Genomic DNA, 13925 nt, shown 5'->3' on the forward strand with positions numbered 1-13925 from the left:
CTTTGGAGCCACTGAAGCACTCAGGTAAGCTAAGGTAGGAGCTGGTGCCTCTGACGTTTGTGATGCCCAATCTAGAATGGATTTGTTTCTTTAAGTCCTCGTCCACATTTTCTCCAAAGGTGATTGAAGATTTATCCAAGTTAACCACCTGACCCGTAAGATCTCCATATCTTTTGAGGATGTCTTGCATTTGGTTGAACTATTCGATTGAGGCCTCCACCATGAACAGACTGTCATCTGCAAAGAGTAAATGGTGGATGGCTGGTCCTGCATTTGAGAAACTGATTCTTCTGATTTCTAACAACATCTTAATAGCCCATGAAGCTGTGCATAATCTCAGAACCCATAAGGAGATTTCGAAGAACTTCATAGCTGTCAAGATCGACATGTCAAAAACCTACGATAGGGTGGAATGGGAGTATGTGAAGGTTCTGCTGCTTGCAATGGGCTTTGACCAGAGTTGGGTTCAAAAAATTATGTTCTGCATCACAACAGTCACATACACTGTACTGATGAATGGCCAGCCGTTTGGACTTGTGGATTTGGGTTTAATGATAAACTCAGTTTTATAAAAAATCATTTCTCAAGTTTTGTATATATTTATATCATATCAGTTTTTTTTTGTGCAACATATATCATATTAGTTTATCAGGTTAAATCACATTTGGGGATTCAAAATTGCTATTTTATGCCACAAATAAATAAATCAGGTGGAGTCTCGAGAAGATTGTAATTTGTATACTTGACTACTATAAGGGCATTTATAATTCCACTCTATTTTCTACACTAAATTCTATTATAGAGTAAAATCTTCTCCAACTCCACTCTATATTCCACTCTAAAATAGTGTAACTCTATTTCTTGTTTTATATTTGGAGTAACTCTAGTTCTTACTCTATTATAGAGTGAAACTTTTTTTATTTATACTTTAGTCCTTTTTATTTTTTAATCTTTTTATTTTGTAACTATTTATGTAATTTAATTATGCAAACATCACATAATTCTCTTCAACACAATATACAATTGTTTGAAACTTATTATTATTAGCCAAAAAAAACAAGCATTAAAATTAAAAATAATTTTATAAAATTAGCCAAAGGAAACAAATACTAAAATTAGAAATAAACAACATGACATAAAATTAAAATCATAGATAATTGTGATTTAATATTCTGGTAAATTACTTCCAGATCCACCAAGTTTGTTAAAGTATTGTCCAAATGAGGTAGATGGGAGTAGCTTCTTGTTCATGTTGTTGACCATGTTTTTTTTGTAAAATTTGTGTTCGTTCCTCTTGAAAATATGCACAAACCTATTGGATCTTGCACTGAATTCAAATCACAAAATAAATATTTGTTTTCTTCCTTCAACTCATTCAAAGCATAATTTTTCTTTTGAATCTCCAAGTGATATTCTCGTTGTGCTCTTGTCTTCGTTAGTTGTTCCAAAAATTCAGTATTTCCTTCTTTTAAAGTATTGATAACCGATGTTGTTTGATCACCAAGTTATAGATTGTTCAACGATTACTTTTCGGAGACGTCGGTGTACAATGATGTTATGTTTCGTAGGAGATATCGCATGTCGCGTGCTCATTCCTTCGTATAATCGAAGCCGTTGAAAGTTATGACAATTACTTCACACAAAATGGAATGCATTATATGGTCTTCATGCTCATTTGATCAATTTAGAAAAATCAAAGATAAAGAAGTTCTTTTTAAGCTTCGATGGGAAATATACACTAATGGTGATGTTTAAGTTAAATGTATTATGTTTTAATATAATGTAATTTAATTTTTAAGATAATAAATGTTTGATATAAATATATAATTTATAAGAACTTTGTGAAAAAATAACATATAACAGATCAATTTGTAAATTTTGTAAGTAAAAAATATTAGTCATAAATAAAAAAGAATATATTTAAAAATATTTATTTTTAGAGTTAAATATAAAGTAAACCATTGGAGAAAAATCCAATTCTATTTTAGAGTTACTCTATTCTAGGATAAATAATATTCTAAAATAAAGTAAACCATTGGAGATTAATGTATTCGTTTTCTTTCTCTGTCTATATTTGTTCTTACGGAATATTGTAAAGTAGACAATAATTTAATCGTTTATTAAATGATTGATGTTTTAGGTTTTGTCTTTCTATTTTTTCTTTTTTTTTCGTCATCGGTTTTGTCTTTCTAGTAAAAAGATAAATGTTTAGAGTATAACTAATACATTTATTTTTAAATTTAAAACATAAATTTAGATGTAAAAATTTGAATGATGAAACTTTACTAATAAAACTAAAAAAATAATAAACAATATGATGCAATTTAACTTTTCTTGATATAAGTGAAAAGTTAAAATATCAATTACTACTATTTACAAGGGAGTATATTTATGTGATTTGTTTTCTTGTCTTTGTTCATTTGCTTTTACCGGAATTATATGAACAAAGTTAAATTTATGTTATGTTTGTGTCAGTCTAGTTAATAACATCGTGAAAGCATGTTTAGTAAAGATTCATAAAATAAAAGCGTCGAGTTACTGTTTTTACGTAACATATTTCTGACATCATTAATTGTAGACAAATGAGAAATGGATATGTAATTTTGTAGATTACCCTCTCCTAAAACCTCCCTACTTTTTTCTCGAGAAGTTCACTATTTCAGCTTTTCACTTTTAAAGAAATTTTACATTTATCGAAGCTATAATTAACTTATTTTGGAGTATAAAGAAAAGCAAGACAGAGCTTTTAATTTGTTTTCTTTTTCTTATCTATAGGCACCTTAACATAGGACAATAAATGTTAGGAGTATAATAAATTTTGGATTTGAAAGGTCCAAATCACTTAAAATTGCATGTCCCCATGCACAAGTGATTAATACAACGTCATGGTGAACAGAAAACAAAACATTGCCCAAAAAAGTGCCCAGTCAGCTTCTACACTTTACGCATCACCATTTCCCCTTACAACTAAGCATTGCAATATCGCATAAATGCATATTCCACATTCTTGCTTTCCTCATTGACATCTTCTCTACGAATCAGCAATATAACTGAATCACAAACTATTCTTTTTAGCTACTTTAGATATTAAAGACCATGTGAATAACTAAAGGGAAAAATCAAATAATAAAGCAAAAATGTTATTAAAAGGATCTAAATCATTAAATTAAAACAAAAGCTAGGAAAAAAAGAGGAGGCTTAACTTTATCCAAACATAATCATAGTTTCAAAACCGAACTATGAAGGTTTCACTTGACCATTAACTCACTTCGACGTGTACAACTTTAAAATACGAGACCACCCTTTAATCATACGAGGCGTATAAGCGAAAGTAAGGTCACTTTAGTAATTGCCTTCTTCGTTCAGAATCACATCACCGAACAACCGTTTGGGTTCTCATCGCTGAATAACTCAAACGAATCGGACGGTCGAGATGGATACGGGTTTTGATCGGACGGTAGATAGCCTGGGTGCATATACGCATACGAATGAGGTGTCGCAGGAGAGTAATACGATGCAGCGTCTACGCTCACCGGAGGTTGAGCAACGTTATAGCTTACGCCGTACATGATCTGCGGCGCATAGTAGTTAGGTGGATAGGGATACATATCCTGACGTGGCGTGATGTTATTGGTTAGCATTTGATGGCCATCGTGTTGATTATTTGAACGGTCATGATCTTCTGCTGCAGGAGGAGTAGTGGGCGAAGGTAGTGATCTAGTACGGGCAGGTCCACCGGTAGGATTGTTAACATTGCTCATGCTTTGCCCCTTCTTTTTCTTCTTTTTACCAACACTGCCACTGCTTTCTTCAGCTTTCTTCTCCGCCGTCGGTGCTGGAGATTCTGTCGATGCCGGAGAATCCACCAGTGACGGTAACGAAGAATCTGCCGGAGCAGAGTCTTTCTTTTTGAGAATTTCGCATTTATCCTCTTTAACTGGAACACAAGCTTCACTGTTATCGCCGGAACTACACTTTCCAGCGCCGTCAGGTTTTTCAGATTCCGGTTTATCAGAACCGGGAGAGGTAACTTTATCGGTTATTTCCGATTTTTCTTCTTTCTTCTTTTTATTCTTCTTTTTCGGGTCGTGGGGTTTGTTCTCTACCGGGTCGGGTATCTCCGGCACTAGATCGGCGTTTTTGCCTGCCTTGTGAAGCTTCTTTAACAGAATCTCTGGTGAGACAATTCCCATCACCGTTACATTGTTCTGCTTCACATCAATGTCCACTCTATAAACACCTACAGCCAAATTAAAATTTTATTGCTCAATACTAAATTAACTATCCTGTAATCATAATATATGTTCTCCACAATGAAGGATTTATTTTATAGGTTTTTAACTAACAACAACATTGAAAGTGAAAAAAAAAAAAACATTGAAAGTGTACCTTCAATGCTGGTAAGGATTTTTTTCACTTTTCTTTTGCAGCCTTCGCAGTGAATGGAAACCTTCAAGTTGCATGTCTGCGAGTTCAAAAAATAGATATACAAAAAATAAAGAACAAATTATTGAAAAGAGATATACGAAAGACAGAAAAACAGTTGTACTTGTAGAATACTTATCAATGGGTTTGCCGAGAAGATTTATCATGGAATAGTGAAGCTTATAAACTGACTACATGGATTGTTGAGTTCAAATATTCAAACACAAAGTTATATGCATGAAGGGTAACTAATACCTTGTATGGAAGTGCAAGAGGTGGTGTTGGATCTTTGACTTGTGGGAATTGCTTCTGTTCTGTTTTCTTAGTTTCCGGTTTCATTTCTCCTGTTGCCATTTCAGAAAACAAAAAGTTGATAGCTCTTTGAAGCGGAAGAGAGAGACGAATGTGTCTTGGGGAAGGCAAAAGATTATGGGGAATACAGTAAGACTCGGATTTAAAGGATGGGGAAATGTGTGCTTTTTACTCTATTTATTACTAATATGAAAATTATTCACTCTCTCTAAACCATAGCATGTCCAACGCAGATTTCCGAAAGAGTTTAATTGGTCATATGTCAATAAATATACACAAAAAGACTTAATGGTTAAGATCAAGATGTAAATGCCGGCCAGCTTGTCAAGAGAATCCATAATGTGCCTATTAGGTATATTTTGTAAAAATTTGTAATTTTTTTTAAAAATAAGCTTTTTAGATGTTCAAAAATTAAAAAATTTAAATCTTTTTAAACAAAAAAATTTATTCACATATTTTTATAAATTGTCTAAAATTTTAAAAATTAAAAATTATAATTATTTTGAAAATTTTAAATAAATTGGTTAAACTTATAAAACTCAAAAAGAAAAATTTAAGCTATAAGAAATATTAAATTATTTAAAAATTCAATTCTTATAAGCTTTTAAAAAATTCTAGCAATTTTATAAAATTTTAAAATTTCTTACGGTTTGATTTTTTTCTTTTGAATATTATAAGTTGGGTAATTTTCTCAAATAGTCATTTTTAAGTTTTTGTCATAAAAATAGCTCTCAAGAAAGAAAATGATCAAAATATCCTCTTTTTATTTTTATTTTTTTTTAATTTGAAACTCTATCCCCAAAACCCCACCCATTAAAGTATTTTTACCCTTTAATAAAATTTATTTTGGTCATTTTCTTCATTGAATGCTATTTTTGTGACAAAAACTTAAAAAAACTATCCTGGAGAATTTCTCTTATAAGTTTAACAATTTACTTGATTAAAATTTTTTTTTAGAAAATTCATAAAAGTTATTTGGATATTTTTATTATAGTCTTAGAAAGATAAATATTTAATTATTTGAACACGCAAAAAAGACTTTTTTAAAAAAAAATACAAATTTATAGAAAATATATCTATTTTAAAATTTTATTTAATTTTATGATTTTGTTTATTTTTAGCTTTTTAATTAGAAAAACTGATATGTTATCACTTTTTACCCATAAACAAATAATTTCAATCACATTTTTGACTTGATGAACAAGTAATTTAAGTTGAAGGTTTTTGTGATATAGATGTTAGATTTAAAGTTTAAAGTGATAGTCAAAAATGTTGGAGGTCTAAAATATTACCAAGTGTCATTTTCAAGATTTTTATGTGATTTTCTCTTGGATGAATAAGTAAGTTAAGTTGAAGGTTTTTGTGATATAGATGTCAGATTGAAAGTTTAAAGTGCTAGTCAAAAATGTTGGAGGTCTAAAATATTACTAAGTGTCACATTCAAGATTTTTATGCGATTTTCTCTTGGATGAATAAATAAGTTAAGTTGAAGGTTTTTGTGATATAAATATTAGATTAAAAATTTAAATTGCTAGTCAAAAATGTTGGAAGTCTAAAATATTACTAAGTGTCACTTTCGAGATTTTTATGCGATATTCTCTTGGATTAAGTGTACAAGAGAATTTCATTTTTTTCTTTTAATTTTTCCTATTGAATTTGGCATTTGCACGAATTCTTTTAAATTTCATCTTATTGGATTAATCATTTGTATAAATACTTCAAAATCTCAGGTTATTGGGTTAATCACTTGTACAATTTTTTTTAAAAAAATTATCCTTAAAAAAAATCTTATTGAAAATTAGAAATTTTATAAAAAATATCAATCAATTAGGATTTGAAGGGATTTGAGAGATATCTTATCTATTAAAATAGAAATCATGACTTCTTTCGTGTGTTAAATTTCTAATATTAGTTGATTTTCTTCATTTCCACTATTAAGTTAGATTTTTTTTTCATTATAAGTAACCAAAAATATCGTGACATTCTCTATATAAGCACCCACCATCTGATTCATCTCAATGACTCTACATTCCAATATGCCCTCTCTATAGCACCCAAAAAACAATGCTGGTCTTTAGACTTATCTAACATATCAATCTGTTGTTTCAAAATCCAAGACCAACATAACATACAAACAATTAAAAACATGATCAATTATAAATTGAATTCACAAAAAATTAAAAACAACATGATCAATTATAAATTGAGTTCACAAAATTAAAAAAAAAAAAGATGATCAATTATAAATTGAATTCACAAAAAATTAAAAACAACATGATCAATTATAAATTGAATTCACAAAATTTTAAAAACACTTACACGGTTGCGCGGGTCAAATTCTAGTTTATTGTTAAAAGTTAGTGAATAGAACTACCACCTCTAATGCCAGTATATAAAAGATTTTTACAATTGTGTTTATAACAAATAAAATTTCAAAAAATTTCAGTATCTTATTCTCTTTTCAATAGAAAACAAAATTTGATAAAATAAATAATAAATATTCTATAACATCAATAATATTTTTTTTACTTTCGAAAGAAATCAGATCTCAAAAATCTTAAAATCCCCACAATAATCCTCAAAATCCTACCAAAACTACCACAAAAAATCCTCAAAATCCATTTTAATTTCCACCAAATCTAAATCCCTCAAATTTTCAATAATCTTACTATGCGCCTGTTTAAAAACGATAGAGGTCGTGGTCGATAGTGATTACATGCAGGCAAGAAAGAGGATGATGAGTTTGCTAAAGGAGGCAGTGTTGAAGAAGAGAGCATTAGGAGAGGAGTTCGGGGAGTTTTTCAAAATCATATGTGGAGAAGGAAGGAGGAAAAGCAAAGATGAGCGTGTCGAGGATGCGATCAATTACATATATACATTTTTTTCTTCTGATTGCTAACGAGACAACGCCACAGATTCTTGCTGCTACAGTAAAGCTCATAAGCGAAAAGCTTACAGTCATGCGAGAGTTACAGAGAGAGATCATGCGAGAATAATCGGAGATAGGACTGAGAAGGACGCCTGCTTAACATGGGAAGACTACAAAACCATGACTTTCACCCATTTATAGAGTATCTACCATTCTGCTTCTTCGTGTACTGACATATCTTAATTAATAGCTCACACAAGCACGGTTTTCTGTTTCAGGTGATCAATGAGTCGCTTAGGAGTTAGGATCACAACGACGGTGCCTTTAGTGCTTAAAAAACCTGATAATGACATCCAAGTCGGTGCGGGTTGGACCTTCATCAAGGGCTAAGCTGCTCATGGCCATTTTCATCACAATTTGTGTACATACATGTTTGTTTTGTCACCTAATGAATCATAATTCAATTCACTTTTCAATGCAATCGAAGTCTTCACTTATTCTATGGCTTGCAGGTGGTCAATGAAGGCAGAGACCAAGCTATATATGCTTACGTTTCCATTTGGGTGTGATGTTCAATTCGCAAAAGATACTGAAGGGGATAAGACGGCTGGTTATTAGAGTTCTTATATATCTTTTTATTGAATAAATAAAGTAAGCTAGACAGATAGTTATAATATATGAATATGCTTTCGACGTCATTACCAGTACTAGTATGATAAGATGATTGATTGTATCATGAAATCGGCTTATTTCAAATGATAATTGTGTCTGCTACTCAAAGTGAAAAATTATCAAAGGCAAATAAAACTAATAAAGTCAAACGAGTCTCAAATATTTTTTTTAAATGATACATAACATCGTTAGGAATTGTCAAATGAAGAAAGACTTGTAGTCGAGTATTTTCAATAGCTTAGAGTATCTTAAGTGCTACTCTATTTTGAGTGTGTTTATGGCCATGCATTTCACTATTTTTAATCACATATTTTCCCTTTTTTTTTTTAGCAACAAATCACATATTTTCCATTCGACCATTTTCCTATCTTTTCTCGAAAAATAAATAATTTATTTGCACTAACACACCATCATAAGCTTACATCTATTGATGTGATCATGGCTCTGGCACCACCACCAACCAGGACGGCCCGGGAAGGCCAACAAAGGAGCTTGGAGTGGAGCTAGATGATCCGGACCTCAGAATCGACACTGAAGACCATTTCTACCGACCAAAGGACCATGATAAGCATTTGGGTCTAGAGTCTAGACAAATGAAGTGATACGAGCTCATTTATAAGATGGTCAAGACTCTCCAAATGTCACCGTATCAAAGCTAGACCGTGTTATGGCCGAAAAAAGACAGTCAAGCAATGGATGGGATCTTAAGTATACTAGTTGGGCAAATGACTAGCTCACGAGACAATGAATGATACAGTGAAGCGGCCTCTACACTCCGTATCTAGCATGTATATTCCTATGTGAATCATTCATCCCACCGGATGTATAACCGAAAAATGAAATCTAAATATAGTTCTTGTTAATGTACTAGGAGATGGACTAAAAACATATCTTTATTTATCTAGAAATTTAGCAAGTGTGAGCTCATTATAAAGAGAAACGATTTCAAAAGAATAAAATATGTCTTCAAAGAGTTTTACCAGGCAAAAACAAAAGAAAAGGAGTTTTTTTTTTTCTATACACATTTCATGAGAGAGTTGAAGCTCTAAGATCAGGTAAAAGCCCAAAAATGATTCATTCTACTTCAGCCTCGCTTAAAGGGAAGTTTCAAAAGAATGGGAGGACGTTTAGTAGAGAACTCGCTTGTCTCCCTGTTAGAATCCTCTGTTTCATCCACAGGCTTACTCGCTGCTCTTGTTGCTTTATCCGAAAGAAAGCTCGGTTCGGAACACTCTACTCCGTCCAGCGGCTTACTTGATGTACTTTCCTTTACAAGAAAACCATCGTCTGACTCACCTTGAGCTCTGTTACTCGCATTGGCTGAGTGCTTGATCCTTTTAGACCTTTCCCGTTTTATCGGTTTAGGTGTACTCTTTGCTGTGTAAAATCCAGATTCAAGAGCTTCAAGAGCACGAGTCGTCAATGGCCTCTTTCTTGTGCTTTGTCTTCTCGGAGGATCTGCGTTCATCTCTTGGTTTTGCTCTTGTTCTTCTTCTTCTTCTTCTTCTTGTTTTATTGATGCAGTTTCTTGAGTAGTTCCATGATCAGTGGAAGGAGAATTCCTCTTGTCTGCGCCTGACCTTGAAGGAAGTTGAATCAGTTTCTCTTCCAGACCCTTTGAAGAACACAACAGCTGCTTTGACTCCTCTTGTTGTTGTCTTTCTGATGAAAATAACTCATTTGGTTCAGTCTTTAGCCTCAGAATCTCTATCCCGTCTCCAGCTTCTTCTTCTTCTGCTTTCTCAGTCTTGATCGAACTTTCACCAAAACGTTCTATATCTTTCCTTACACACGCACTGAGCTTCCTTCGTTTTGGCAAGGGAAATGGAGAACTAAGAGAATGATTGTTAGCAGATTCTGATTTCCGGACAGACCTCTTCTTTGACCGAACCTTCTCCCTCACACCAGAACCAGTCACACCTGTATTGGTACCAGACTGGTTGTTCTGCGAAGATGATGGATCACTAGCGGGCAAACGTCTCCGTCTCCTTATCCCTGATGAATCCACAATCATGAACCTCACCGGCTCTTCCACCAGTTTCTTCATTCGTCTCTTTTCCCACTTACATTCTTTACCATGCTTCTCTACATCCACACAAGAGGCCTTTGATTGAGAAGCTAGAGATTCTGGATTCGGATTCTTCAGCTCCCTAAACGCACACAACTTGCCTCCTGAAGCCAAACTAGTAGTATCCACAACAGTGAACTTCATATGAGTAGAAGAAGAAGACTCTGGAGACTTTAGGTAGCGCCGTTTTAACTGGTCCTGGTTATTCTCACTGGGAGCTCTGATCTCTACTGCCTCATCAAACTCAAGAAGCTCAGGATCCGAAACAACCTTTTTAATAATATCACTGATGGAATCAAAGTAATGATTCTGTTTAACAAGTTTCCGTCTAGAAAACTTCTTTACCCCAGGGATGAGGAAGACAATGTTGTCTTTGCCTCGGTCTTTGGGCTGCTCAGAACGCCACCCTCTGGCTAGCAAACGCGGCCACACAGCTTCCCAGAAGATATCATTGCAACGGGCCTTGCTTAGACGGGAACCACCGCTCAGTTTCTCGATTATTTCATCACACGTGAGTGAACTGTACACCCCTAAACCAGCAGGAACCGCAGCAGAGGAGGAAACTGTGAACCATTGCTTCGATTTAACAGGCTCTGTTGTTAGAACTGTCAGATCTTCTTTGTCTTTACCGATTGCTACTGCCTCTACAAGAGACTTAAGACCCACTAGCTCCTTCACAGAGCTGATGTATTTCTCCAGAGATGTGTTCCCTTCAGCTAATGACTTTGAGACCTGTTAATGGATAAGGCAAACCTTTGTTAATGTAATATTAGTTTCGTCCCAGCGGTCATTTGGCCTTGGAGGTTAATACAAATTAACACATTCAAACACATGTTCAGTGTAAGAGAATGTGCAAATGAGACTCACATTCACAAGCTTTGTTTTCAGAGATTCATCGGTAATGCTGGGCATCAAACGAGACAGCAACTGATGTAGTCTCCAGCCTGAGTAAAGCTTTTTCCCTTGTATGCATTTTCTACTCCGCTTCTTAAGGGGGTTAGACCAAATCTTGTGCTTGCTAGATTTGTAGAACTTTGCGTAGTAAAAAGAAAGCAGTTCTCCTGTTTCTTTGCTCTCCAAGAACGTCTTTGCCTGAGTGAAGTTCTTCCCGAATGTGTACAGACCAAGAACAAAGGCATCTACCTCCAAATCTTCCCATGAGCTGGATGATCTCTCAGGCACAGCTTCAAGATTCATCTTTTGATCTCTGCGGTTTCTTTTGGTTTTCAGAGATTTGAGAGACTCGTTCATGTCTACATTAACATCGTCTTTAAGTTTGGTGTCTATCCACGTTATGTCAAGAGGTAGTCCCACAACTACGGCATTAGATTCAGAAGCTAGAGGATTCGAAAGATAGGCAGCACGTTCGGATTCAGATATCAAAGGAGGTATCTCGGCTTGATACTCGTCTCCAACACGAATATCAACTTTTGGATCTCCACACACATATTCTTCGCCGCAAGGATCTTCCATAGGAATGTTTTCTTCATCCATTTTATAAAATGGGAATTGAAAACAAAAACTGCATATAAGAGAAGATCACTCGTTTAATGTTGAAGAACATACTCGAAGTGTTCATGGCAAACTATAACAAGCAGACGAACATACACAACAGGTTAATCTGAGATCATATAAGAAGACACTCTTCACTCATTGCCCAGAGGTCTTGAAAACAAAAGCTTAAAAATCACATAATAGAGGCAAAGATACAATAAAGATCATAATACACTTGAATCTGAATGGCTGTTTTAAAGGAGAATGAAACCAACAGTTAGAGAGATGAGATATAAATCTACTGTTTCAGATCAGAAAACAAGAAACAGAACCACATAGGCAAAACCAAACAAGACTTAGACAAAATTCAAAAAGAATAGAATCGATTTGTTTTCAGAGCGTGAAACCCAGAATCAAGAAAGAAAGAACATGCTTCTTATCTTAAAACGAGACGGGTCAATCCCGAGAACGCACCGATCACAAACAAAGACTAGTAAAGGGATAAGAGGAGAGTCACATAAGTGAAGCAAAAAACAGTATAAAGTTGAAATCTTTAACGCTTAACAGAAAACGTGAAAACACGAATTCTACAAAGATGATCTTTTGTTTTTGGCTCGATCAATCCTATCCTGTGCATTAACAAGCAACGTTTATTTGCAAACCGCACGAACACGAACGTTGATTACCTAAAACGGAGGAAGAAGCAAGAGAGAGAGAGAGAGAGAGAGATTTGGTAACCTGAAGAGGTTTTCCAAGAGAAGAGAGATAGTTTCAGCTTTGCATTGCAGTGAGACTCCTTCGACTAGGCAACGACCGAACAAGTTTAGTTTCCTTTTGTGGGGAGAGAGATCACTCTGGCCGCTCTTTCAACACAAGTCTTCGTGAGAGAACACAACAACAAGGACCAAAAGTTTCTCTTGGAGAAATAAAATAAATAAGAGAACTTACAAGCAAAATATTCTTATAATAATGATTTATTAAGTTATATGTATTTACATATTGTGTTTTTTTGTTTCTTTATTTACATTGGAAGGATATATTTTTGGAATGATAATGAATCCATAACACTTATTTATATAATAAATTAGCAACTATATATATACTTATTACGTATAGTAAAATAAACATATATCACTCGACCAAAAAAAAAACATATCATCTATTTTTTTTTCAAAATTTTGCTTTTCGTCAATAAAACAATATTCAAAAACATACCTTCTATGGGTTTGAATATAAATGATGGCAATACAATAATAGTTTTAGACCGATCACACCGGCCATATTAGAGATTATAAACATGTTAGTATGATTTTTCTTTTGCAGCTTTTAACTGGTTAAAATGGTTTGAAAATCAACCCAAAGTACAATTTACAGAAATATATGCTTTTAAGTTACATAAAAGCAGTGAAAGAGAAAAAAGGATAACTTAATCTTGACAATCACAACCTCTTCCAAATGAATCGAGAAATACATACTAATCGACCAATTTAGACACTATCTTCACCAGTTTACAGATATATTTACAGAAATAAGTGTTGTTCTCCCATTAAAAATCATGTAAATCATTTTCTAAATAGGAATTTCCACTTCTGAATGCAGAGTGGGGAGAAAATTCGATGTATGTTTTTAACTCCATGATGTATATCCACATCTTCTTAAGGATGAATATTTTTTTTCTGTTGATCAAAATGTATTTTTTTTTTCTTCTTTTCATGACACAGCTTTGTAACAACACTAACCTAAAAAAGGTTGACATAAGTTTAGCTTATGGCAAGAATGTTCTCCAGTTTTTTTGGTATGACTTAAGCTGCTTCACAATTCTAATCCGGAAGTTAAACTATATGTTTGTAAACACCTTATCATTTATTGCTTTCAATATGTATTAAATCATGGGTGATTTTTCTCAATATTCATAAGAGCCTCCAAAATAAAGAATCTAGCCATAGTAAAGTGGAAGTCATGGGATGTGACAATTAGAGCCAATTCTTGACATTTTTCATTTTGCACTCGCATGCGCGTGAAGATAAAGAGAGTGACACATTTCTATCGTAACCATTAGCTTACTATATTCACGTAACTGGAAAC

At 33.7% G+C, this 13925-nt stretch overlaps 2 protein-coding genes across 2 annotated transcripts; both read right to left on the reverse strand.

Moving 5' to 3' along the window:
- Positions 1–3103: 3103 nt before the first annotated feature.
- On the reverse strand, positions 3104–4945 carry LOC106386683 (heavy metal-associated isoprenylated plant protein 35). Its single transcript, XM_013826499.3, has 3 exons — positions 4681–4945; positions 4390–4465; positions 3104–4240 (listed from the first exon to the last, which is right to left on the reverse strand). Exons 1-3 carry the CDS (start codon positions 4777–4779, stop codon positions 3369–3371), a joined length of 1047 nt encoding a protein of 348 aa, XP_013681953.2. The 5' UTR covers positions 4780–4945; the 3' UTR covers positions 3104–3368.
- Positions 4946–9153: 4208 nt separating this feature from the next.
- Positions 9154–12774, reverse strand: LOC106386693. Its single transcript, XM_013826507.3, has 3 exons — positions 12579–12774; positions 11214–11868; positions 9154–11078 (listed from the first exon to the last, which is right to left on the reverse strand). The coding sequence occupies exons 2-3, from the start codon at positions 11838–11840 to the stop codon at positions 9363–9365; spliced, it is 2343 nt and encodes a 780-aa protein (XP_013681961.2). The 5' UTR covers positions 11841–11868; positions 12579–12774; the 3' UTR covers positions 9154–9362.
- Between the last annotated feature and the right edge of the window lie 1151 nt (positions 12775–13925).

Source organism: Brassica napus, chromosome C9 (genome assembly GCF_020379485.1).
Source record: "Brassica napus cultivar Da-Ae chromosome C9, Da-Ae, whole genome shotgun sequence".
In the NCBI taxonomy this organism is placed as follows: Eukaryota; Viridiplantae; Streptophyta; class Magnoliopsida; order Brassicales; family Brassicaceae; genus Brassica; species Brassica napus.

What these genes read in the sequence shown, in the direction of transcription:
- LOC106386683 (XM_013826499.3), bottom strand. Translation starts at nt 4,779, where the DNA reads ATGGCAACAGGAGAAATGAAACCGGAAACTAAGAAAACAGAACAGAAG. An exon ending in CTCTTGCACTTCCATACAAG is followed by an intron (nt 4,466 to 4,680) that starts GTATTAGTTACC and finishes TTGAACTCGCAG; the next exon opens with ACATGCAACTTGAAGGTTTC. An exon ending in AATCCTTACCAGCATTGAAG is followed by an intron (nt 4,241 to 4,389) that starts GTACACTTTCAA and finishes ATTTGGCTGTAG; the next exon opens with GTGTTTATAGAGTGGACATT.
- LOC106386693 (XM_013826507.3), bottom strand. Translation starts at nt 11,840, where the DNA reads ATGGATGAAGAAAACATTCCTATGGAAGATCCTTGCGGCGAAGAATAT. An exon ending in TGAAAACAAAGCTTGTGAAT is followed by an intron (nt 11,079 to 11,213) that starts GTGAGTCTCATT and finishes ATCCATTAACAG; the next exon opens with GTCTCAAAGTCATTAGCTGA.